The sequence below is a fragment of the Dermacentor silvarum genome, chromosome 3 (genome assembly GCF_013339745.2).
Source record: "Dermacentor silvarum isolate Dsil-2018 chromosome 3, BIME_Dsil_1.4, whole genome shotgun sequence".
NCBI classification, from domain to species: Eukaryota; Metazoa; Arthropoda; class Arachnida; order Ixodida; family Ixodidae; genus Dermacentor; species Dermacentor silvarum.
Window position 1 is genome coordinate 224,968,844 of NC_051156.1, and position 26,480 is coordinate 224,995,323.

Genomic DNA, 26,480 nt, shown 5'->3' on the forward strand with positions numbered 1-26,480 from the left:
TGGCACTACCTTGTGGGTCAAAATACCATGCTATGTTAAGCTGGTTCAATGGGGCTTGGTTTGCTGTAACACAAGCAATGCAGCGGCAGTTGTGGGCATATTTTTCTTTCTATTCGCCCTATGACAAAGGTGAAGCTGAGAGTCAGGAGGTGGCCTGACAACAATACGATAATGATGACGATATGTTAATGACGACTACAGCCATTGCCATCTTCATCAGTGTAATGGAAATAACAAAGGAAACCCAGCTTCAAGCTTATTGGTGCAGTAAAATTGGCGGCATATTTTGATTATTGTTGTAGATGTATTGAAGTTGTGACAAAGCATAGAATAAAGTAATCAAGTAAAAATAATGAAAATATGCACGGAATTCTGTGAACTATATCTGCATCGAAATATCTGCCATTTTCCAGCAGTACATTCCCATACTATTGTTTAGCAAGACTATCAGTCTCAGCAAGTATCAGTCTAGTCTTGAATTGGTCAAGACTAGGTGAACGAGTGTTCACCTACTGTTCACCCATTGTCAATCATACTGCTGTTCAGTGCGATATCTCGGATTTCGAAGCTTGCATACAATAAAGTTAGCAATCATGTAATCAAGGCTCAAGTGGACATAACACTTTTTTATTCTGTAAGTTCATTGAAAGAAAAATTGCTCATAATTTGGATGTTGAATAAGTACTACCACTGCGCATTGGCTACATCGACAATAACGCCAGGCAATATAATACAGAGCACAGCTCGGGTTTGTTTCACTGTGAGGCCCATATGAACACCTCAAAAATACAATGATCTTTACATGAAAATTAATGATTTCATGGCCATGGGAGGTGTGTTCTGCCTACAAATATAAACTGATCTAATCAATACGCTCGCATTCCTATTCTTCTATCGCAACACTACAGTCTATACAAGTGTTCAAAAACTGCCTATCAACATTATATACAGGGAATTGCAATGCTAAGATGATGGTGCGGTGCTTGGAGGCAATGCAGGGTGACTAGCGTAGGGTGTTGTGGATGTGCTAAATCCCCCTGGTGTCCGTTTGCGATGCTCTTCCTCAGTTTGCCAGGCCACTTTCTGCCTGTTCTGCTTCACGGCGTCGTGAACACGGTCCATAATCATAGCTTCGGTTAGGACACCGTCATCCGAGGCATACGCTGCCGCCTGTTGGGAAAATAAAACATTCTCAGTTAAATTCAAATAAAAAAAAAAAAAAAAACACAGGGTGCAAACTAGATACCCATAGGAACACACACACACACACACATATATGTATATTATTTTTTAAACTAAGCTCTTCAGTGTTGCAAAGTGAGCATACTTTCTGTTTCAGGTATTGCTGCCTTAGATAAAAAGCCAATATTATTTTACCGTCTTGTGTAATGGTTGCACCCCAATATTTGGGGCTAGGTAATTCATTGAATATGTTTAGCAAATTAATCTATTTGAAGGCAGCCCTTCCATCCTGCACCCCTCCTTTCATAAACGTGCACTTTGATGGCCATGGTCACATGGCGTCCCCTGCACTAGTATCGCAGTATTGTTGAGGTGCTTACAAAAATATCAGGCTACTTTTCATTCTGTTGCTCTTACACTTGATAGACTGTTAGTGAGAAGCTCCGACTTAAATTGCTAGCACTCTCATAACACTTGTATCCCGTTGCTCCTTTGCTTGTCTCATTGCACTTTTTTGCCAGTGCAGTGTGAGAGTCCCACGCCATTTTCTGCAGAAAACAATTTCATGTCACAGACAGTGCCTGCCACTGTGTGCCACCCAGAGAATGCAATACTAATATTCTTGTATGCAGGTAGTACATACAAGGACACTAATGTGCCCTGCAATTTGTTTTTCTGGCTTTATGCCTTACTTTTTCAGTGAGGTGTCTTATTTGCCCCGTCGCTGCTTGAAAGATATGTAGGTGCTATCAGCCGTAACATTTCAACATTCCATGAAAACCTCTATAGTTATTCAGTGTGCAATCATATGCATAGCAAGATCTACAAACCCCTTTCAAAGTGTAATGAACAACACCTTTTCATGAATTCTTCCAAAAGTGTAAGGATGCGATTTTATGCATACTACTGAGTTTTGTTTATTTCTTCTCAAAGTCCCTATCTGTATCAAGCACTTTTTCTTAAGAGTTATTTTTTTATAAGACCATGCATGAGGAGAACTATATATGCCAGAAGACATTGCACCTGCACTATTCTCATGCTTTACTCATATTCTCCAAGCTGTGCACTGCACTACAGCTATCTCAGGCCAGTTGACTTGTTTCAGCAGGCTCCATTTCTCCTGTTTTATCTTCTGAAATGCCAATTTTCTTTCTGTTATGTCACATGATAAAGCTATAAACCACTGCAGGAGGCTTCAAATTCAATTGTTTGCACCTACTATCCTTAATGCAGCCTTTTATTCTTTCTTCACACTCATTAGAAATTGCGTGAAGCAAAAGATTACAGTGTGGCAACGTCTGCATTTTCATCATTGTCATTATCTGTACTGATAAAATTGTAACACAGCAGTGTATGCATGACTAAACAACTCACCTGCCAAGTGACTCCCAGTTTGGCAATCTCACGGCCCGACAGTCCTTCCGTAATCCGAGCTATATCTGAGCAGAGTTTGCTGTAGTCAAACTGTGCAACCTTTAGCCTCCTGTAAAAACGTACATGCACATATAAGCCACATAAATGTTTCCAAGATTTCATCATAAGAAGAACAGATATTTGTTTCTGTGATGGAAAACTGAAGTGCAGTATTTATTCTGCTCTGCGGGATGGATGCCTGTGCTGTGTTATTAATTATCATGAGCTGTTTATTTTTTTTTTTAAGAAGAAAGGTTCCTTTCTTGTTTTCTGCTTTCCATTTTCTATAATATTAATATTAAATGAAACAAAGCAGGAGCTTAATTTAAACCACAAATTTATCAAATCTGCCAAATGTAGCTACAACTACACCTAGCAACGGCTATTTTGGGTAGTGAAGGGAAAGTTGCAGATGCGAAACGCCTTTCATAAGGTGTTTTATCTTTTCCCGTTCTGCCATTGACGGATTCACGCGCTTACACAGGTCAACGACATGTAAGTTGTGAAAGTTTCACCGTGATGTTGCGTGCGCCCACGTAAGCATTGTTCAGCGCGCAGCTTGCGCACAGCGGGGTGCACCAACACGTCTGCAAAACTTGTCTTGAATGCACTCCATGTGGTGAAATCGTGTTCGTGGTTTCGGAACCAGAGATTCGCGATGTCGGTTAAGTAAGACAGCACGTTGTGCAATTTGGTGGCGTCGTCCCACTTGTGTTGGCTGCATCACACATATCATATGACAGACTCTAATTAAACAAACTTAAGCTATGGCATTTAGAATTCCAATAAGGACAGTGGTTATGAAGAATGCTGTAGTGGAGTGCTACGGATTAATTTGTACACGAAGTATGATGCACGAGCATTTTTAAAATTTAACTCCTATCGGAATGCAGCCGTGGCTGCCAGGAATTGAACCAGTGACCGAATGCCATAGCCACTAAGACACTATGGCAGGTGCATAGCAGTGTCGCTTAGTTTCATACTGCCTTCAGTTTCCGTCTCACTGCCTACAATGCCAAGACATTGAAAACGAAACATATTAACAAGAAACTTTGAAATAGCTTTACCTATTCTGTATTGTAAAGAAGAGAGAGGGTGAAAGTGAAAAAAAAAAAAGATGATTTTTTATGTCAAGTGTGACAGTACTTGTGGCAGCACTACACAAATTGAAACAGAACAGGGCAAGACATGCCTGTGAGGTGAGCATGCGGTTTCGCGTTGTTTGTCAGAGAGGGCTCAATGGAAGTTCTCTCTGGCATAACGAAAGGTAACCTTATTACAGGTGTTAGTCAAGTAGGGCGCGCATCCAGATTAATCGGCATGGGTAAATAATAATTTATTCCCTTGAAACTGTGACACCCCCTGGGTGTCAGAACGACAAATAATCTTATCCTTAGGGAAATTTACGCCTGCCTGATGCGAATTTCTGGGATGTACACTTATGGAAACCCACGAAATGACAAAAGCGACTGTGACACTTTTTCATAAAATGCTGCAAATGAAGCATGCACCAAGCTACTGCACTTCTCAGCTGATAGCACACAAACGTACTGCACGATTGTGTGTAATTATTAAAGAATGCATACTGCAATATGCCCATTACCACCTCTCCCAGAATCTCTGCACATTCTACGGATAATAAAAAAAATGCAGCAGATCCAATGAGTTGGAATATATATACATCAAAGCTTTTTGTGAGTGCATAAAGAGTGGAAACACGAGTACACGCTCGCAGGTGCACACGCATACAAGTGCACACAAATTATACCGAGCCTTTTGTTAAGCAGAGTTGCTGACAACTGGCGAGTACGACGGACCCCTTGAATGCATGATGGTTTCAGAGGCATGTGCATACGTACATAGTGCAATTCGAATCCATTCTATCCGCAAGAAGTGTTTCCTTCCTCATTACCATGAAGCTGTGGATGCGCGAAGACGAGCTTTTTGGTTCCTTGTTTCTCCCGCACCGCCGGCGCCACCGCTACCGCGGGTGCGAGCACCATCGGTGGTGCAAGGAACCCAGCGGCGCGTACTCTGCTGTGATTGGTCGGCCTATTCGGCAGAGGAACAGCCAAGTCGCAGCCACGGCCACAAAACCCAGTGAGGTTCGCAAAGAAAAGCTTCGGTTTTAATATATGGTTATGACTTTGATTCAGTCCTTTTAGCTTCCATATTATACTTGCTACCATAAATAAAACAAGTTAAAGCTTCCTTTACGTATGACTGTTCTGAGAATAGATAAATATAAAAGTAAAAGAAAAGGACAATGTTAACATTCAAATGTCTTGTTTCTGGCGTGATTGCATGGTTAGGCATCACGTCTGGGTCTAAGAGTGCGCGACATGGCAACACAATCTAAAAAATAAGAAAAAACGCTTAACCTTGCACTCAGCCGTGCGACGCTTGAAACAGTGAAGCTGGGCGATCGTAGCCCAGCATTTTCTGGAAGCGGGCGCGAATTTTTCATCTTATTACTTGTGATGATAATTTCTTTTTGCGTGTCTTTCTTTTTACGGCCATAACTGCGGGTTGCATAGCGCAGCTTGCAACAAAGACACCGCGTTTCAGGAGACCCGCTCCGTGAATGCGTCACTCTCTCTCTCTCTCGCTCTCATAGCGCGCAAAACTTCACCTCGGAGAGCACGAGTGTACGAATGCGCCAGCTGTGGACGAAGACGACGACACTCGGACGCAATCATGTGGTTTGCATAAATGCATGTTTTGCAAGCGTGTCTGTATAGTCTAGTGGTTACGACACTCGCTTTGGGACCGGGGGTACGCGGGTTCGAATCCTGCCTCGGCAAGAAGGTTTATTTTATTTTCTTTCTTGGTAGTTTTTTCATACGCACCACAAATTACAGCTGCCTTAAACAGCTTTGCTGTTAAAAGACCACAGAATCAAGATTAAGAACAGCAGGAACCAACATTTACCAAGGATATTTTATGGCCTGATAGCTCTGCTAAATGACTGTAACAAAGTGGTAAGCTGGGCCAGTTGGTACATGCTAGCAAAAAGTGTTTGTCATCTGCACACTCAAAATAAATAAACCAGGGATACTGGGCGTGCAATATAGTATTATGAGCAGCGCAGCTCTTCCAACGTTTCAGTGTTCTTGCTGTCCCTCCGTTTTTTAGCTATAAAATAATCCGCTTATAACGTAACGTTAGCTGCTGGAGTTGCGAATATCTGAACTATAAGCAGTGCCACACTATAACCAAAAAACTTTTTCAAAGGCTGTGCAAATGCAAAACATGTAGACCAAGCAGGCGCGTGTGTCTGGGAATTGAAGTATATGACCGGGATGTGCCTTCACTTTCACTGGAGAGGCGGTTTTTCCGCTTTACAAGTGCTGTGCACCCACTGCAAAGCATTTTGTTACTCTGCCCCCAACTCCAACTTTGGCCGCTGGCTCCCGACAAGACGGTGCTGATTAGGTCTAGCTGGTGCGAGTGCTGGGTGGCAAGGTGTTGTGGGAAGCTCGCCCTTTATATATTTTCGTAGCCATGGACGAATACACAGAGATCTGGCGTGAGATTACGCTCGCACGTTGAACTAACTGCAGCACGCGTGAAGCGGGGTTCGTGGGCGATCAGCCAGTAACTATCATGAACGCATATAGCAAAAGTTTTTAAGCGCGTGTATTGGTAGGAACAGCAAAAGCTCACACATGGACAACGGTCCAAATTAATGAGTTTGTGGAACACAGTTTAAACTGACAGTGTCGCAGAATCAAGATAGCACGCACAATATCTGCACTTTGAAACTACATGCACCATGACGGGTGAAAGTGAAATGCACTTGTGTCCTCAACCAATTTTTCTGCAGTGCTGGAGTTGTTACTTTCTGCACACTAACTGAAGAGCCAAAGAGCAACAATGTGCACACATTCTGTGTGAACTAAGCCAGCACACTGCCGTTTTTTTTTTTTTTTTCATTCCTTGCTTATTCACGTGCTTTGAGACTCCTCCTCCTCTGCATCGACCTCGTCGGTTTCCCCTCGGCCAGCGCACCTCGTTGAGAAGCACGCTGGCTGCCTCGCCTGTCTGCGAGATTTTCCGGCAGCTGCATTATAACCGGTATTTTGTCTCGTGAAGCTCCACTATAAGCGGTATGCGTACAGTATGTTGAGTTCTATGGGAGGATAAAGGGGAGTCAGAATAGACCGTATTATATCTAATCCGGCCCTTTACGCGGTTACGTTATAAGTGGTCTGAGCTATAATATAAAACATCTGTAACATGTATTCAGCCAAGAGTCAAATCCCCAAAATCCTGATTCCAAGAAAGCTGCACTATATAAACTAAGCCATAAGCTCATAAGCATCGGCATGTGCTCCAGAGGTGCTGATGGTTAATGGCACTAACGCAGGGGCTGTGAAAGGCGTCATAATAAAGGGTTCCGGTTAATTTTGACAACCTGGAGATCAGAAAGTGGCTGCTATGAGTGGGAATCAAACCCGCAACCTTGCGCTCAGCAGGAGAACGCCACCATGGCAAGTAATTCGTTGTGAAGGGCATGGTGCATAGTCCGTTCAACCGGCACTACTGTGACATGTGGACACGGTGATACTCACCTCTTGCCCTCAGCGGCTGGTTGAAGGACAAACTTGTCAAAGTAGAGTCGCACCATGCGCTCCCGTTCTTCTAGGCCGGGGAGACGGAACTCCACCATCTCGTCCACTCGGTCACTCACGGCCCAGTCAAACTGCTCAGGTGTGTTGCTGGCCAGGACTAGCATAAACCTGTGCAACACCAGCACATTTCAGACACCAATGAGTCACCAACGCTGCAATATTTTGCAAAAATGCAAAATGGTATAGCTGGAGTGAGAAATTCTTGAGAAATGCCTCAATTTCTTGGATCATCTTATTTCCTTATTACATTATTCAAAAACTTTAACGAGGAGTGCTGCTACTCACTTGTTGGACTGCTCTCCGGTTCGATACAGAAAAGCATTAAGAGTGGCCCGAAGATCTTCGCTGATCATTTCCTGTACAAAAGATAGAAACAATAAAGGGCATGAAAATGAACGCTAAAAACTACAAAAGGGGCCTCAAGGGCATGCAAAAAGACAAAATTTGGAAAGCTGCTGTGGACACTTACTGAGCTGCGTTTCCTGAGGAATGCATCAGCTTCATCAACAAAAAGCAGTACTCTGGGAAAAAAAAAAGTCATGAAAGGATTAGTAAGGAACATAAAAACACTAGTTCCAACACGATCTGGCCTGTCTAAATATCTAAACTGTGTAGAAAATTGTTCAAGCAGAAACATATGAAATTCTAAAACAGTCAAAGCAAGTGAAAACTCGTTTTGGACATTAAATATTGGCTGCAGTCTTTGTGAGAAAGCGCAGAGATGACACATTAAAATTAATGAAGTGAGTAAACAAAAATTTTGAACTTCATTTCTCTAATCAAAATACTACCATGAGGGATATGACTGCTAGTCATGAACCATAACACCGCCTTCCAGAGTAAAGCGAGACATTTTTCTTTTTCAAGTACCAAGCCTCTTCTCAGTGGTCCTTATTTGATTCTGGAAGCCAGGCACTCAACATGGTGTTGTAGACATTGAACAGCACATCAGCCAACTAACATTAATCTGTGTGACTATAATGTTAGAAAATGAAGCCACCTCATTCTGTATGCCCCCCTGCTCTTTAAGCCACGATGTGCAAGTTTTCCCAACCCATGCATTTCACTATTACTATTTTTTGTCTGCCTCATATTATCTGCGCATCCATTATGAGAAACTACTGTATTTTTTCACGTATATTCCGCAGCCCCGATTAGAACAGCCCAGAAAGAAAAAAAAATCTGCACATGGAAATAACTGCACATGACGACACTAAAATCCTTGCAAAAAGTCTCTGTTTGCAGATGCATGACTCATCCACATCTTATCTTTGGCCAGCGCTTTAATTACTGTCAAGAAATCATCTTGTTATTACTGTGTGTTGGTGAATTCTGCATTGTCAAAGAAAACCTACTCAGAATTAAAATTTTCCCACTCCTATACGAGCACATGATCTCCTCTTACCCACGCCTGCTGGTCTGAGACCAGTCGAAGACCTTGTGAATTGCAGAAACGCCTTCACGGCCCATCGGAGCCACGTCACCACCACTCATGAGTGCATACTCCATGCCTGAGTGCGTAGCCAGGCGCTGCAATCAAGAAAAAGAGAATGCGTGAGGACACACTGACCTTCATGGGAATAAAATGTTACTGGTTCGGCGAGAAAAAGAAAAATAAGTGCACACATCAACATCAACTCATGATATGCCACCTTATTTCATTCAATAGCAACCATCCGAATAATGCCAAATTTATGACAGATGCAGTTCAATGTTAAACTTTTGGCTTATAAATCAATAGTACATTGTGCCAAGATTGGTACACAGTTACCGCTTATAATAAATTCGCTTTACTCGAGCTTTCTTGTGGTCCCTGCCATATTTCATGCATTCTAGACAGAATTACTTGAAGTGCAGTTGCACTGTCAGCAAGAGGCTGCTGGCCTTTCCCTTCTTGAAATAGCAATAGCCCATTATAAGGTAGTTAAACCTCGACATAACTGCAATATAACAAAATTCTCAAAATAAGGAAGTATTATAAATTTTTTATAACTTTTTGTCCTTAGAACACCATGTATTTTGAACTTCAATATAAGGAAGTGTGTTTATGCACAATATATACACGCAAAGGAATACCACGACAATCAATAGAAACTTCCGCAAATGGTCAAATGTTTGATTACATCTCTCAAATCGTGGGCAGTGCAACCAAGAATGACCACCAGAGTGAGTGTAGTGTTCGGTATAAAGTCGAAGTGCGATAAGATCCTATTGCACGCCCTGCACGCTGTATACTTTAGGTGCAAGTGAAAGCATGCGAGGGTGAGCCGAGTAAAAAAATTAAATTATGGGGTTTTACGTGCCAAAACCACAATCTGATTATGAGGCACGCCATAGTGGGGGACTCCGGAAATTTGGACCACCTGGGGTTCTTTAACGTGCACCTAAATCTAAGCACACGGGTGTTTTTGCATTTCGCCCCCATCGAAATGCGGCCGCCGTGGCCGGGATTCAATCCCGCGACCTCGTGCTCAGCAGCCCAACACCATAGCCACTGAGCAACCACGGCGGGTGGTGAGCTGAGTAGGATGGTGGCTTGTTGAGCGTCATCTTCCCGTGCAAACAAAGGGAAAGGGGGAGCTCGCGGTAATGCGATCAAGCATGTGCAAGGGGGGAAGGGGTAAAGTGTGAAGTCTTGGGCCTAAACCCACAAGTCAGGCTAGGCCCATGAGTTTGCTAAGCCACTATGGCAATTTCGACAAAAAGGGGGGATTCATATTTATTTAGGTACATCCACAAGCAGCAGAACATGATGCTTGGGAAAAATGCACCTACGCAGCAAGTCAAGTCACTGACAGCCTACCTTGGCAAAGAGTGTCTTGCCAGTACCAGGGGGCCCATACATAAGAATGTTCCTGTACATCCCTTTGTTCTTTTTGGTGTTCCTTGTGGCTATTGCAATGTCCCTGAGCCGCTCCTCCAGCTTGGGCTGAAAGGGAGTAAAATCAAAGGCTGAGGAACAAATTTGTCAGTGAACCCTGTCGAAAGAAGCCCTATCCACGGAGTGTATTATTGATCCTTCTGAAAAACAGGCAAAAATTTGCCAAAGATACATTAATTGCAATGAAATAAACAATTGATTAGGACATTTGTAGTGTACACACATATGCAGGGTGTCCCAGCTAAAAGTAGCCAATACTTTAAAAACGACGGAGTGTGCTAGGAGGCTCAAATCAACTCAGTGGTGTTGAGGATCGCGTGTCCTAGTCTTCGGTATTTTTTCGTTTTGCAAGGTCAATTAATAAGCATAAACTAATTGCATAACTTTTTAAAATTGGCTTCACCAAGAAAGTGGCAATACGAAAGTTGTAGACCACATTTAAAAATGACTGACTGAAGTCTTTGCAATTAAGTACCATTGATGGAGCGTCTTGTAATTGCCTTTAAAGAAAGCCCGCGAAATACAAAAACAAGGGGGTGATAGCACGACTATTTCAGTGCTCCCAGGCAACCGATCAAGAAACGAAATCTGCGTATCTGTACAGCGGTTCTGGGACGGGCTTGGCGTATTCGGTGGCCGCAAAGTAAGTGCCAGCAACTGTCGCTAGTAAGATATGATAGCGAACGAATAGAAGAACATGACAACAGCATTTTTCTTCCCGATTAAACAGTTCCGCACTTAACATTTACTCAAGCCCGAGCTTGCTTTTTTTTTTTTTTTTCCCCTTCTTCTTGCCTTGTGTGTTCAATCTTCATTCCACAAGTGGAGCAAATGATATGTCTATGCCACGTCACGTCGAAGTGCGACACACCGTCATCACCGCCGCTCGCTCTGTGTGCCCGACCGCGACAGGGTGCGCGAGTGAGTCTCAAAAAAAGGCATGCAAACAATGTCCTCTTCTGATCGGTCGTTTGGTGGCGCTAAAATAGTAGAGCTATCACGCGGTTGTTTTGTATTTCGCGGGCTTTCTTTAAATGTAATTACAAGACGCTCCATCCATGGTATTTAACTGCAAACACTTCAGTCAGCCATCTTTAAATGCGATCTACAACTTTCGTATTGGCACTTTCTTGGTGAAGCCAATATTCAAAAAGTTAGGCAATTAGTTTATGCTAATTAATTGACCTTGCAAAACGAAAAAAAAAAAAAATACCACAGGCTAGGACACGTGATCCTCAACCTCACTGAGTTGGTTTGAGCCTCCAAGCACACTCCGCCATTTTTAAAACATTGGCTACTTTTAGCTGGGACACCATGTATAAGCAATGTTGTACTACATAGTACATACATACAATGCTATGAGCAAGAAGAATCAGGGGAACAGAGACACTTGATTTTTGGTAAAAGACAGTGAAGCTAGGAAAAGCACGGCGGAAATGAATTAAAAATGTAGAATTGATTATGAGTACGAGCTTAATTTGCTATAAGCTTCATAGATACACTTTAGATAAGCTGTAAGACAAGCTGTAGGTCACCAAATTTTTTATCTATCATCATTGTGCAAACGAGGAATTAGACAAGAAGTGAGGAAACAAACGTCAAGACAATTCAAAGATGCGCACGGGTCAGAATAATAAAGGATGGGCCACGAACTACAAGTGTATCAAGTTCTGAGAGGTCTGTGTGGTTTAAAAAATTCCAATGACGTGCAGTAAACCATATTTGGATGCTTGACACAGTAAAGTAGAATGCTACATAAACTTTGGGTCAAAGGAGAACAAAGCAGGGCACACCTTATTCACATTTGCCAGGGCATCTTATGACTGTAGGTGCGCATTGGTGCTCGATAACACTGAGATCCCACAAGAGCATCATGGACAACGTATGCACAAAGGTGCAGACGCATTTATATGAAGAAGTCTTCAGATGAATGCATCAATGAATTTGTCTTCATTTGTAGTGAACTCTTCACTTGATTGACAAGTGAAAGTTCATCTGTATGCCTTGTGAAATGCATGTTTCTTTTTTTGTTGCATTGGCTTTGCTCTGTACATGGGTCCTCTGGTTCTTTTGTATATCTTGCGTTTTGATTAAGCCTTCCCCTGACAACAAGAGCGCATGTTTGTGCCGGCTCATCTTTTTGAGAATGTTTCGTTTACAACCAGGAAGCTCATTTTAATATTTGACAGATTTTTTTAATAGTACTATTGCATTAATTTTTCAAGTACACATTTGAAGCTAGCAAAAAGAAAAGTAAAGCAAATAAACCTTCTAGACCTACAAGATAAGCTAGCACAGCACCCGCTGCACAAGTGCAAAACTTGTACCTAGAGGTAATGAGAATTGTTGAAATTAAATGCTGAGTAATAAGGTAAGAGAGAAAAGGATGGACGTGCTTACTTCAAGCACAACACCCTTGAGGGCATCGGTAGGTTTGCTCGTGAGCTGGCGGACCGTGCGAACAGGGTGCTTGATGGCTTCCATGACTGTGAGCCGAGAGGTGTCACGCACCAGCGATGGCTTGCCTAGCCGCATTTCTACATATCGCGCCGCAATGCCTGTGCCCAGCTTGGCAGAGTATACACCAAGGGCCAGTAGAGTCACTCCAGCAGCCTGAACACAAAAGCAACAATAAGCTAATCCCTTTGAAATGCATAAAATTTGTATGAACCAGAACATGCATATTTCATAAAACTGTGTTTAAAGGAGCTATGGTTACCCAACTATTCTCAGTTTATCATTGTAACTGGGTGGGGCCAACATGTTTATACAAGCAAAAGAAGAACTTGGCCCTCGGAACAAGTACTAATTCGAATTTTCAATTCAAATTCATTGCCTCTAATTCCCTCCCACCGACAGCGACCGCCATTTTGGCGTGCCGCGTAAGAGATCAGTAAGTGCTGGGCCACCACTGCGTTGTCTGCTCCATAACATTCTAAAATCATATTCACACTGTGCTGGACTTTTCTTGCTCCTTATGCTCTGGCCCCCAACAGTGCAGCAAGGGTGTTTCCAATGTATTGGGCCACAATTCCTTCAATCGAGCAATAAAAACAGCACAAGGGTGAATCTGGATAAGAACGAACAGGTGGTCCTGGTCACCATTCCCGATTTTGATTAAATTTACTTTAGGTGCAGGTTTTGGGATTAGAACAATGATTCTAAACTTAGTTCTGTAAAAAAAACTTTCGTTCGCCTGAAAAAAAAAAAAAAAAAGCACAAATTTCGACCATCGGAAACAGTTTTCTGCCAGTTTTGCGATTTCTGAACTTTGAGCGCGCATAGAGAAACAATGGTACACTTCTCGCTCACAATATTTTTTTCCCCACAAAGAACAAGTGAAATGCTACCTTACGAGTATTTTATTACACTTGGCTATGGAAGAAATTTTCAGAAAAAAATTCACAAACATGGTAAATGGATAAAAATACATGTAATTCACGAATTTATTGCTCTAAACTAATTAAAGTGAGGATAATAAAACTCGGTATACATGAACATTTAAGTTTTCACATTCTTTCGAAATAATTTTCGTTGCTTTGTCAAGCACCATTATATTTAAAAAATTGCACTGAAACATAACTGGTTTGCCAAAAACATTGAAATTTCAAAATAGTTTTCTGGAAAAAGCCATTTTTAATTTTTTTGAACAGTCACTCTGGTTGAAGTCAAGGACGTTGCCTACCACTGCACGTAAAAAAAAAAAAAAAAAAAAAAAATTGCATTATTTGACTAGCGAACAAGTTACAATGGATCAAACGTGACCACACTGAGCCTAGCGGCCGCGCCGCTGATATTGTGCAGTAAGTCGGACGCAGGTCGTTCAAAAATAACTGTACCCGAAATACTCATAAAGACGCCCTCAAAAAATAAAATAAGAAAATAGAAAAGAAATGCGCCGCCAGGTTGCATTGTGCCTCAAGCTTTGTCTTCCGATCCGGCACTTAGCAATCTTTAGCAGGTGACCCGTGGCAGCGGGCGCTCACGTTTCATCAGTGCCGCTTCAATTGTAAGCGGAATCCGCCTGCGCGTGACACCGAAGTTTGGAAAGTGAATGAGATAAGGAACACAGAAAGTGAAAGGCGAAAGCTGTCAGTGTGTTAACAAGGTATATTACATTAGGTCTGCCGGTAGTTTTTCTGAAAACGCCTTCAGTGCACGACACATGTTTCTTTCTTGAAGGGTTAAAGAAAAAGAGCAAATGACATGATTTGTGTTCTGAGATGAGGGATCATCCCTCCCACACAGTGAGCAGCCAGCAATGAATCAATATCAAATTCCAGGCTCAAGCAATAACATAAAAACATATTGGCATTTGCCTTTCATTCATGACATTTAGCACGGGTCCAAAGAGCATGCATTAGACCTCTGTTTAGACAAGGTGGGCGCCTGACGCAAGCAGCATAATCACCTTGATTCAAGCTTTGAATGATTGATTTATGGGTTTTCTGTTTTTTCTTTTTTTTAAATGTGTCCAAAGTAGTGCATGAGGGCTTCTTAATCTCCGTCTACTTACAGTAGAATGTGGCCGTGGCAGCCAGGATTTGAACATGCCATGTCATGCTCGGCAGCACATCACAGCCATGGAGCAACCAAGGAGGTTGTCAAACTTTAAAAGATGCTGAATTTCCAAGAAGCAATCTCTTTTAGCAAGGCGCTCACCAATGATAAAGTACACTGGTAGCAACCTACTATACTGCAAGAAGTTAGCTTATACAGTACCCTCTTTACGATACAATCCCTTAAGCTCTATTTCCTGATAAGCTTTGGGAGCCTTTGTTTACCTTCCCGTAGGTACAGCACATTTTTGCTCAAATTTCCAAGACAAGGGGTGCAACAGCTGAAATAGGATTAGGAGCAATATTTGGAGAAGGAAAATCTTAGTTCTGGAGCGGAAAAATCAAAATATGGAGCAAGTTATGCGGAAAGAAAATTCCATTTTGGAGCACCACATTCTGAATTTGGAGTAGTGTAACGGACAAGAAATTATGCAGAAACCATCAAGGATAATTGTCAACATAAGCGAATAACAAATGAGCGAGCAACTTCGCAACTGCGTTGCCCGAGAGCGTGAGCCTTTTCCCTCGGCATGTTCCCTTGCCTTTCCTCCCCCAAGTTCGACCACCGCTGTACTACCGACCTACCACGAAAATGGCCGGAAGAGCCAAAAAAAGCAATTTGCTTTAAAAGCTGTGTTGCAACCAGAAAGCCGCATTGCAAAAGCAACTCTCTGGGTGGCTAATACCAAGCTAGCCCATTCTACTATTACATTCTACCCGCACTTTTCCACAGCTGCGTCTGCACGACTGGATTGAATTGGGAACATCTATCACACAAATGATGATGGATGGCAAAACTGCAATTTGTCAATGCGGCTTTTATTTTCTGCTGAATTTAGAGTGACTGACAACTTTTGCAGCTAGTCAGGGCATTTTGGCACAGTGTGACACAATTTCAACAAATTTCACGCTTCTGGCGCAGAAATACGCAAATTTATCAAAATGGCACAATAGCTGTTGCACCCTGATAAGACAAACAGGCAAGGTAAATAACCAACTAAAAATTTGAATAACATTTGTTTTTCTCACTTAAAACCCTAAACTTCATAATCTTACCGTGGCTGACACCTTGTCCCAATATCAAATATCAAATCAAATAGCTGTTGCACCCTGATAAGACAAACAGGCAAGGTAAATAACCAACTAAAAATTTGAATAACATTTGTTTTTCTCACTTAAAACCCTAAACTTCATAATCTTACCGTGGCTGACACTTTGTCCCAGTCAGAGATGAATGCTTTAAATCCTTCACCAAACACAGCACCTGCTGTCCTGCAATGACCATGACAGAAAACTACTGATTTTTCGATACTATTGGGCCAGAAAATTATATGCAACTTCATACTACCATATTGGATAGAAATTACCATCAGGAGAAAGCATAGCTACAATGTACACAAAAGAACGGAAAAGTGGGTGACTTGGTGTAGTAACAGGCATAGTAACAGGCATCGTACAATGTACAATGTTACACGCACATATTTCCAGATGTGCTGTAACTGCACAGTGCTAAACATGTGTTCATTTAATATGCATACAACCACAGCCATGCTACTGCAACCCACATTTAGTATTTAAGAACAGTTCTATGAGCACAGCACAGAACTTGCAAAAAGCACTTGGCTTATGTGGAACAGCTACAGCTACCACAACACAACCAACACGAATCACCACAAGCTAGTGACAAAAGGCATCCATGCTCACTTGATTGACTCGAGGACGGTGGCCCTGTTTTCGGCAGCCTTCACCTTGATCTGCTCGATGTAGAGGTCCTGGTTCTCGCGGTCGATCTTGGCCTTGGCACGCAGCTCAGCCTCCAGCTTCTTCATGTCATTCTTGTGCCGTAACTCCATCTCGTGCTCTATCGTGGCTACACACAGTATTCATTTGTTAATGTAGACAATGTGTTCTCCGCAATGAACAGGGCCCTGATGCAAACACATTAGGTGCCCCCTCTCCATTTTTGCTTTGATAGGTGCTTGCTAACAGCAGCCATGCTGCTGAACTTGCACAGTGCAAGAACACCAAACGTAACATTTCTATTTACTTAGAGCCACAAGTTTCAGTTTATTCTGACACATGGACACGTGGGACACGTGACTCTGACAGCACAGCTGTGCATGCCATTATGATGGAAATGCATAACATTTTGTCAATTACTTGAGAACGATGTCACAGTGTTTTGGAGGTTTGTATGTATTCCCACTAATACACAGCATTCTAAAGCTAACTTGCAACAAGCTCTTTAAAATATTAAAACAATTATGCTTTAGTCAAAGCAGCTTATTTTTAAACATGGCACGGGGCTGCATGCAAACAATAATAAAGACACCCTCCGTTTGGTCCTTCAAAACTGCAAATATCTGGTTTCAGGCGCTAGTCTAAATTATTACAACAGGTACTAACCCAAAAGCCAGCATTAAGCTGCTCATTGAAAAAAGGAGCCAGCATAACAACGATCAACATTGCGGTATTGACGACCCAAGTTTGCAATTTATTAGAATTCCCAACATGAAGCTAACTTCTCACTAATAATCTTGTCACATGTCGTGCCAAAAGAATGTGGCTTATTTGCTAACACAGGGGCATGCAAACATTGCCAAAAAACAAAATGTCACACAAGAAGTGTCCAATGCAAGAGTTTGGCAACATTTTTATCATTCAATATTACTTGACGTTATTGACCACTACCTGCCACAAACTGGTATGCGGCCATCTCCAGAGAGGACAACGTCCGTGTTGAACCGAGGCTCGGTGCAGGACGAAGCAGCCCTCACACTCACTCTCGGAACACTGCAGCGAGTGGAGAAACCTGCGCGCACTCTCTGAATACCTAGTGACCACACGGGCACAGTGGATGAGCGACTCACTGACCTTCGTCGGATGTGCCACAAGACTTATGCACCTCATAAAACGGATCTGCTTCCGGATGGGTGGTGCTAGCACCGGACGTATGCCGAAAACTCGTGATTGCTTTGCTGACATCCCGAGTGCTATACGGAGCATGCTGTTATGATATGCTAGCTCGATACTGGACACAAATGAAGCTACTTCACAGGGCAGCTCTCCGTGTCATCACAGGGCTCCCAGGACACACATGCGTTGAGCAGCTGCATCGATATGCGAAACTGCCCACCTTCCACACAACCATCGAAGCATCAAAGGCAGGCCACAAAGAAGCCCACCAGACAAGGCAGGACGCTACTGGCCTACATGGGAAAGGACACATCAAGTTTAGCCAAACTGCAATCAGAAATTCCACTGTGAGATGACACTGCTGTCGTCGACATCATGCCAACGCCCCAAAAACATGGCCGCCCAACATGCGCACCCCTGGGCAGCATTCACTGCGCGTCACATATAGGGATTGGCAGACGCACCATCAAGCCAAGAACAAGTGTATACTGACGCAGCTTTCAACCCACGTACCAGTGAAGGCGCAGTCTCCTACCTTTACCTTTACAACTGCTGATGCCGATAACCCAATGGAACTTGGAACTTCGGGCGATAGTCTGGGCAGTAGGCAGGGTCTCAAGCAGAACGCAGGCAAAACACTGACTTCCAGTCTGCGCTGCATGCTGCCTGCAAGTCTCGCCACACAGCCTCATCAGAAGTACTTCTTGTCAAGCAGGCCTCCAGGCGTATGGAGGCCTGCGGGGTCACTGCAACACTGCATTGGATCCCTGATCACCAGGGCATCAAGGAAAATTCGAGAGCCCACAAAGCAGCGTTTGCCCTTCTTTCCAATAGCAGCCCTCAGCACCAGCAGGACGACAAAAGGACCACTGTGCGAACCACACAGAGCTCTGAGAGCAGCAGCCAACCGATGCAAAAGAGAACTCCGTGCAAGTGTTCTCCAGACCAGTGTTGCGGAGTTACCACTACGGAATTGGAATGACTCCGGAATCATTCAACATTTTCACGACCCCAAAATGGAATGGGAATGGAATGGCGACAATGCTTGGAGGAATGTAATGGAAATGGAATTAAGCGCCTCTTGCCCGGAATGGAATGGGAATGGAATTACGTGTTTTTCCGAAAATAGAGCGCTTTTCCGTCTACGTGCTGTTTTTTGTCAAAACATGCCGAAGAACCAACCAGCCCACGTTCAAACATTAGTAAGTCAGAGCCTCGAATGTAACCATAAAGCGGTATTTTTAAAATGGCTTGGCTAATTACAAGCACGGCACATTTATAAGCAACGCGCCTACTACAATTCTGTCCTTATAGACTGAGTTGCTCCGAAGTTTGTCTCGATTCTTTGCGTAACCACGGCTCTATCCGTCGTGCGAAACTACGGTGGCGGCATACTCCCCTTCCCCCTTACGTTTTTTTTTAAGCGAACGCTTCATTACGCTACCTCGGGCAGCCGTCGGCAACTCAACAGTTTTCACCTTGAGAGCTAGAGGTCAAACCACAAGAGAGCATTAGGGCGCGTTTATAGTCCGACGTTATTGGTGTGTGTGTGTGCTTGCGTGCGTCTCTGCAAGTGTGTGTGTGTGTGTCTATGCGTGCGTCTATGAGAGTGTGTGTGTGTGCGTGCGTGTGGGCGAGCGTCATCAGATGCCGGGCGCGTCAGAGCGCATTGGCCGTGTGTCCGGTTACGTTGGCGGCGCCAGTACGTCAAACCATCTGTCTAACTACAGCCGCTGTTGTTCTCGCCAACGTGACATAACGTGTGCACGTTCACGCTACGTCGGACTATATTTAGGCCTTTACGGAGCCCTGAAAGGAGACATTGTCGCCGTTGCCCGAGTAGAGTTGGGCCTGGCTGCGAGTTGCAACCAAGTCTCACTACTTTACTGATCACCGCAGTGTCTTCATAGGTATAAAAAAATGATGAATAAACACTGTAGTCATTGCAAATATGTCTGAATATCGGACGCATATTCCAAAAAGCCCTTCTATAAGTTGTGATGCGTATTGACGTACTCTGGCGCGATGCTTGTGTTCACTGCGAACTTTCGCATACCAGCTTGCGCGTCGTCTCACATCGTACTCGCTTGACATGCGTGAGTGGTGAGGAAAAGTGCAGCCCAGTGTTCCATATTTGATGTAAAGGCACGACAAGGTGCTCGAGCGGAGCACTGTTCCAACTAATACCAGCAGATCTGGAGGGTTCTGTTCCCCATTAACCAAATCTTAGTTTTCTTCATTTCACGACCGCTCCAGACAAGTGAAAAAACTGCTTAGTGAATATAAGGTCTTCTTGAACACTACTTTTGTCAGCATAAAAATATACTATGTCGTCATTTTAGCATTAACACATTTATGCACAATATGAAAGCATCACAAGCCATTGAAACATGCTGACTATGCAAATACTATACGTAGCGGGAGAACTGCCCCTATGGGAATTAGTAGGGTGCTTGTACTGCACAAGATATGTTACCAAGCTACTATCCCTTGACCTTTATAACGTGTTTTACATATATTTGCAGTTCTTAACGCGACTGATGACATCAGCTTTATGGTGAGTTCATCGCTTACTCAATAAAACTATCAGATGGCTTTCCTATGTTGAGGAATTACAGGACTGGAATTGAACTGCCTGTCCATTCCCGGAGTGGGAATGGGCTAAGTTTTTCAATTCCAAGGAACTGAGAGGAATGGAATTGTGGCAAGTTCTATTTCCCCGGAATAGAACTGGAATGGAATGGGAGCGCCCATTCCGCAACACTGCCCCAGACACACACCCAATAGACCTCTCCTGGGGTATGTCACAGCGCATCAGCGACATCACAGCGTGACGTCACCGTTGCAAGTGCGGTGACCCTGGTAGGCAAAAAACTGCCACCGGCCTTCTGCATGGGGCAGTCGCGCAGTAGTTGGTGTAGGTGGGCGCCACGTGGACGTGTGTCTTTATTTCTTTTTTATTGGTACGTGAACCTCCACAATTTTCTTACCAGCCAGATTAGTAGTAATTTGTGTCGGAGAACATCGGCGTGTGGTAAAATGCATGATGACAATGTGGCGATGCTGGCCTTTTTAGTTGCGAACGTGAACTACGTGGTGGTGGTCTGTGATGGATTGTGCAATGAAGAATATCAGCTTTTCCATGGAAGTGTGCCACATTTGCGGCAAAGTGCGACGATAACAGCGACGATATCGGCTCATCTTTGCGTAGGGAAACGGACCACATTATGTGTGCGTGTGTGTGTGTGTGCGCGCGCACGCGCGGTGTACTACGCGATTAGCAATACATCTCGTTTACGAGACACGTGTTGCGTCTAATAAAACCAGTCATAGTGATCAGGCGCCGATAGAACTTCAGGACCCGTAATTATTGAACAGGTGAGAATGAATGAGACACGATGATTAGTGTGCGCATGTATTTCGGGGCCACCCGTGCTGTGTGCAGAAAAAAAAAATTTAATTTCATTTCAACATAATCTATCAACTGAGAGGTATGACTACAAATGAGGTCCTACGATGTTTTGACCACTGCCGAAGCTGTGTGTATACATTTAAACACGGGAAATGCCCAAAAGGCAAACCACTGAAGTTATTGCGATCTAAAGCAGATCTCACGGGTCTTAAGTAAACCTGAACTTTCTTTTTTTTTTTTTTTCGTTATTGGTAAATTCACCTTTATGGCACGGACTTTATGCTGTGATGATGCAGATAAACATGCAAAAGTTGGGTCTTGTAAAGTTGAGAGCAGCAAAGGAGGCAGCAGACACAGCGAAGCTACCGTGCAACGGATTATGTAATTTTGTAAGATTTTGCTTTGTACATTCACATGACTGAGACTAATAATTAAAATTAAATTATGGTGTTTAACATCTACCTGCACAGCGGCTTATGGGGCACAGTGTAACGAAAGGCTCCGGATTAATTTTGTCTACCTAGGGTATCTTGCCATGCTCCTAAAGCAGGGTAATAAGTTCTGCATTTCTCCCTTATCTGAATTTAGGCGCCGCCGCTACTTGGTACGGCTCCACTGAGCCGCCGTGTAGTTGTAGACAAAGTTCATGTTGTATATCGTTTAAAGCTACAGTGTAAATGGGGAGCAAATCAGTGCATTCACGACAATGCAATACAAATTTGTGTTCGAAGACCAATCATTTAGCGAAGTATCACTTTGTCACCGCGATAATGTGTGTGATCTGTGATAAAATGGTCATTTTCGAGGAGTAAAAAATTTTTGTGGATGTTTGATTTACGGGAGAGGCGCATTTTTACGAAATCACCACACGCTGACTTACGCGAACCATGCACTCGGCAACAACGCTACGTTGTTCTACCGGTAAAACGGTGATGATTATACTTCCTAACCACAGTTCATAAATGATGTCACTTCAAAACTAACTATACGCCAGACTTACAAACGCGGCTGTTAATATACAAGCAGCGCTCTTATGCAGAGAGAACAGGTCGCATGAACGTTTTTTGCCAACCAGCGCCCTCTTCGGAGGCGCGGCAGAGGGGAGGGACCCCCATAGTGATGTCACGCTGTTTGCAAACGGGGAGAGGTCCATTCCTGCGGGTCTTCATAGGTCGAGGCAAGTGCTGCTGCATAGGCTAAACTCTGGCATCGCCCTCCCACCGGACGTGCTGGAGTGGCGGCGGCGATACCAGCCACGTCGGGAGAGACGCCCTCCTTTCCGTCTCCAGATTCCCTTCTGTTGCAAGAGCCTGGCCCCTCAACAGAGGGCCTCCGTGGACCAAGAAGCACCCTAGAAGCCACACAGGTGTACCAAATGTTGCGTGGCCACGTGGCCATCTGCAGCTCATCTGTTTTAGAAGTGCCAGTGCCACTGTCAGCACTGGGACCGCCACCTGAAGGTGTTACGAGTGTTGTCCTATAAGAAGTGGATTAGACCAACAACCGCATCAGTGGATTCTGACAGGGTCATTCTGGACTCGCTCTTGGGTTTCACCAAGGGCGCACAGCTCCTAGAACGGCTCTGAATACGCCTCCCCCCTCCCCTTCCTATTTCACATAATAGGACTTCGAGCCCCCCCCCCCCCCCCCCTTATCCCTTTATAAAAACATTTTTATCAACATCATCATTCAATATTAAAGACGCACTAAAACAATTTAGACTGATGAAGCATTCTTTGAAACCTCTATTTCAGGTAACCTCACAATATTAGGTCGATTATTAAAAGAGAGAAAAGTCAAAGTTCCATTTCTCGAATTTTGCACTGAAACCTCAGTGCCAGTAAGTCAGTGTTACGTCACAGATTTCAAAGTATTTTTTTCGTATTTAGGCCACGCTGGCTCAGTAAAAGTTTTTGAAACTTGCCATGTTCAAGCTCTGGCTCCTTTAGAATACAATGCAGTCCATTTTTACCAATAAGCGTTTAACTAGACCCTTGCGGACACCGTCAAAATCCATGACGTCAATGCGAGCTGGTGCAGGAACTTCTGAGGTGGCATCGCCACCTGTATTTCCATCTTTTTTTGCATCTTTTATGGCTTACCAAGACTCTTCTCAAGGTAACAGTGCCCTTTTTGGCATTGTGAAAGGGCAATTTACTAATGCAGGTGAAATCATTTTTCTCTGTAGGGTCCCTTTAAAAAATATCAATAAATCAGGGAGAAAAAAATGCCAAATGCTTGCAGAAATAAATACCTATACACCACCACATTTGCAGTCATGTGCTGACATATTTGAATCCAGGACATAATAGATTATTTCTGTTATAGCAGTGCAAAAACAAATACTGCTAATAGATGAGCTTACCTCTTCTTAGGGCTTCTTGCTTTGCGACCGACTCTTCTTGCCGCTTTAGGTTTTCCTCATTTGCTCGTTGCTAAAAAATGATAACGGAAAGATTGCGTGCGCTACACTTCAGGAACAAGAGCACAGGCAAGTCACAATGTAATTAATTTTAAAATGATACCTGCTGCAGCAGCTGGTCGTCATAACGCCTCCTTGCAAGCTGGTCTTGATATACGGCCCGCTGTATATCAAAAAAGCATGACAACCTGTTAAAATGAAATATTTTTCTTCCGCAATACCAAAGCACGATGCATGCCAGAAAAATTGGAATATCACAGGAAAGATGCCATGCAAGTGAGAATGCAAGCATTACTCGCAAGGACACGAAATTAGGCCGTCACAACTTCCATGCAGAGTAAACTAGCCTCCTTTAGTGCTTCAGCATTGTCAGTGCCCCTAATACAGCATGGTAGTTGATGTTTCTATTTCCAGGAACTATGAGCAAGAATGTGTTGAATAAAAAGAAAGCCGAGTTAGCTTGCATGACCTAAACTGTTGTGCAGCCCTGAAGTGGCTTAGGCTACAAGGCTACAAATATGTTGGAGCAATTAAATGCACCAGCCCCAGATGTCCATCAAAGGTCACTGAACTGCCTCCAATAAAGCAGGCAAATGCGTAAAGTGATGGCATCCACCCCATCCACAGGCAAGCTTTCAGAACGACATACAGTAGACCTAACCAGAATTCAAACAAATCTCAAAATTTTAGTAGACCTGTAATGTGTCCTGCACTTTAGCAGGGCTTGTATAAGAACACTAGAAATTTTAAGATGGCACCACAAGATAAATGTAAATATATACCAAAGTCATTCTTTCTTTCTTTTTTTTTTTGCATGCTGCAGAATATTTCAAATAAAAGCTAAATCGATGCCACCATGTCCAGAACTAAATTGTAGCAGGCTACTGCTGGTTGTTGTACTAAAAGAAATTGCAGGGAACAGGTGTATGAAGTCTCTAGCATGTCCCCCCCCCCCCCCCCCCCCGTCCCTCCTCAACGCATTCCCACGACTAAAGGGCGCCCAGCATCGGTCAACCCAGCCGACCAGCGACGCCGAAGCCCCCCCCCCACCCCCTCTTTCGTCTGTCTAGAACAGGTGCCCTGTCAAGTGTCTCCGTACCTCACGCTCTCTCCCCCTTCCTCTCCTTTCTTACGATGTACCTCTTAAATGCAGCACACTGCCACCTCCGAAGAATACCCCCTGAAGAAGGAGCCGAATTGGTTCCGAAACGTCAGGCTAGTAAATTTCCTTATTTGGTTGGAGTCAATCTCTAAGTCTTGATCAATTTTCCCAACCAGACAGGTAATTCTGTCGAAATGTTTAGCTTCAAGCACATACGTGGTGCCATGAGTGCTAAAACAGCACATGCTTTTGAATCGAGTGTGGAGATGCAGGCTGTGTCATCTGCTTGGCCAAATCACTCAGTGGCTTGGCCCATGCAACTGCCTTTCTAGTTCACCACAAGCTTCTCATGCTTTCAATGTATTTCTAGAACACTTCCACAGTGCTGCACCACGAACGACGGTTGCTTGGTCTGACAGCACGGATAAATAAAACAAATTTAAAGTGAGTGGGGAAGCATCAGTATAACAGTACAAAAAATTTCAAATTGTCGGAGCCTATTCCAGCTGTCTTTAAACATTGTCAAAGAGGCTAGACAGCATTTCGACATCTCATGCTGACATCATGTCAGCATACATCACCCTGGCGAGTGTTCTCTGCATGACGTCATGCACCTCAATTGCACCACCTCACTGAGAGGTGCAGAGGTTCCCTGCCACATAGCACCACCTCGTCAGCCCCATGCCACAACTGAGGGTTGCAGTGCAGCAGCAAGCTTATGCATCGCAGAACTGAGGGGTGTGGTATGCACAATGAACTGGTGCACATGATGCAGTGAACTAAATGTGAATTGAGCAGACTTAACTTTGTTACTAACCTGTTGGTGCTGCTTCGTTTCCTCTGCCAATGTCTTTCTCCGCTCTTCCTGCTGCACTCTGTGGGCATCCAACTTGGAATGTTCAATGTGAGCTTCAAACTCCTTAATCTTGGTTTGATGCTCAAGTTGAAGCGTCTTCTCCTGCATCTTTGATAACTCCAGTGCCTCCTTTGCATGGCCTTGTGAAGTTGAAACAGGAATGGGAAATGAGCACTGAGAACTTTGTACGAATAAAACATCAGTTTTACATGTAAGGTGTTTTCTCTGTGCCAGTAAACAATGGCAAATGCTACAAATACAATTTCATCAAACTGCAAGGTTCCAATGACGGTGTTAAACAGGCCAATGAAGCCAGTAACCTTGGGCTTCATTTCGTAGCAGCCTGCTATGGGCTAGTTGATGGCACAAGTTTCTTCATTGGGATCAGATGTCTCTTCTACATAAGACCTGGTCATCCCGGATATTACGCGGAACCACGAAGATTATACATTTTTCTCTGGAACGTACACCATTTGATAGTTTCGTGCTACTTTAAGGCGGATGGCAACTTTCTCTTTCGGTATTTGATCCGCATCAATATTTCGGGCTTAACGAGCACACTATTGCCAAATCGATGACTCCCTGCCCTCGCAGCCAGACGATTCTAGAGACTTTTCAGGTGAAATCGTATGATGCAAGACCGCAGAGAGTATATAATGCTTACGAGAGACAAGCTAGAGCCGAGTAGATGGCATATTCCAGTTTTATTTTGTTCGGGCGTACAGCCGAGTACTCACGCGATGCTTCTAGGTCGCGCGCCGCCTTGGCCGCTCTTTCGAGAGCGCTCGAGTCAAAGTGGTAACCCTCCATCCTCGACGACTTCTTTCCATCGTCGCCGCCGCCGCCTCCGCCACCACCACCAGCGGCTGCACCGCCGCTCGGAACAGTCACGCCGAGGCTCGAGAGGTCCGGCATTTCCCCGCCACCCGGTTGGTCCCTCTTGATCCCAAATAACCACGACATTTTTGATCGACCGCGAAGTTCTGGCCGCGAGCTCAAGCCGCTCCTCCAAGTTCACCGCGGGAAACACGTGTGCGGCGCGAGCGCCTTCAATAAACAGCTAGAGCAGCGACTACGGACAATGCTACGGGCGACCAGCGTCG

The 26,480-nt window shown here is 43.9% G+C and overlaps 1 protein-coding gene across 1 annotated transcript; it reads right to left on the reverse strand.

Moving 5' to 3' along the window:
- Positions 1-611: 611 nt before the first annotated feature.
- Positions 612-26,442, reverse strand: LOC119446797 (ATPase family AAA domain-containing protein 3). Its single transcript, XM_037711353.2, has 14 exons — positions 26,115-26,442; positions 25,339-25,517; positions 23,523-23,582; positions 23,363-23,432; positions 16,374-16,539; positions 15,872-15,941; positions 12,511-12,723; positions 10,033-10,158; positions 8,635-8,759; positions 7,699-7,750; positions 7,515-7,585; positions 7,170-7,337; positions 2,557-2,665; positions 612-1,170 (listed from the first exon to the last, which is right to left on the reverse strand). Exons 1-14 carry the CDS (start codon positions 26,338-26,340, stop codon positions 964-966), a joined length of 1,842 nt encoding a protein of 613 aa, XP_037567281.1. The 5' UTR covers positions 26,341-26,442; the 3' UTR covers positions 612-963.
- Positions 26,443-26,480: the final 38 nt, after the last annotated feature.

Coding starts and splice junctions, on each gene's coding strand:
- LOC119446797 (XM_037711353.2), bottom strand. CDS start 26,340: ATGTCGTGGTTATTTGGGATCAAGAGGGACCAACCGGGTGGCGGGGAA. Junction 23,583..25,338: donor AAACGAAGCAGCACCAACAG/GTTAGTAACAAA, acceptor TTTGATATACAG/CGGGCCGTATATCAAGACCA. Junction 12,724..15,871: donor GGGACAAAGTGTCAGCCACG/GTAAGATTATGA, acceptor TTTTGTGTTCAG/GCTGCTGGAGTGACTCTACT.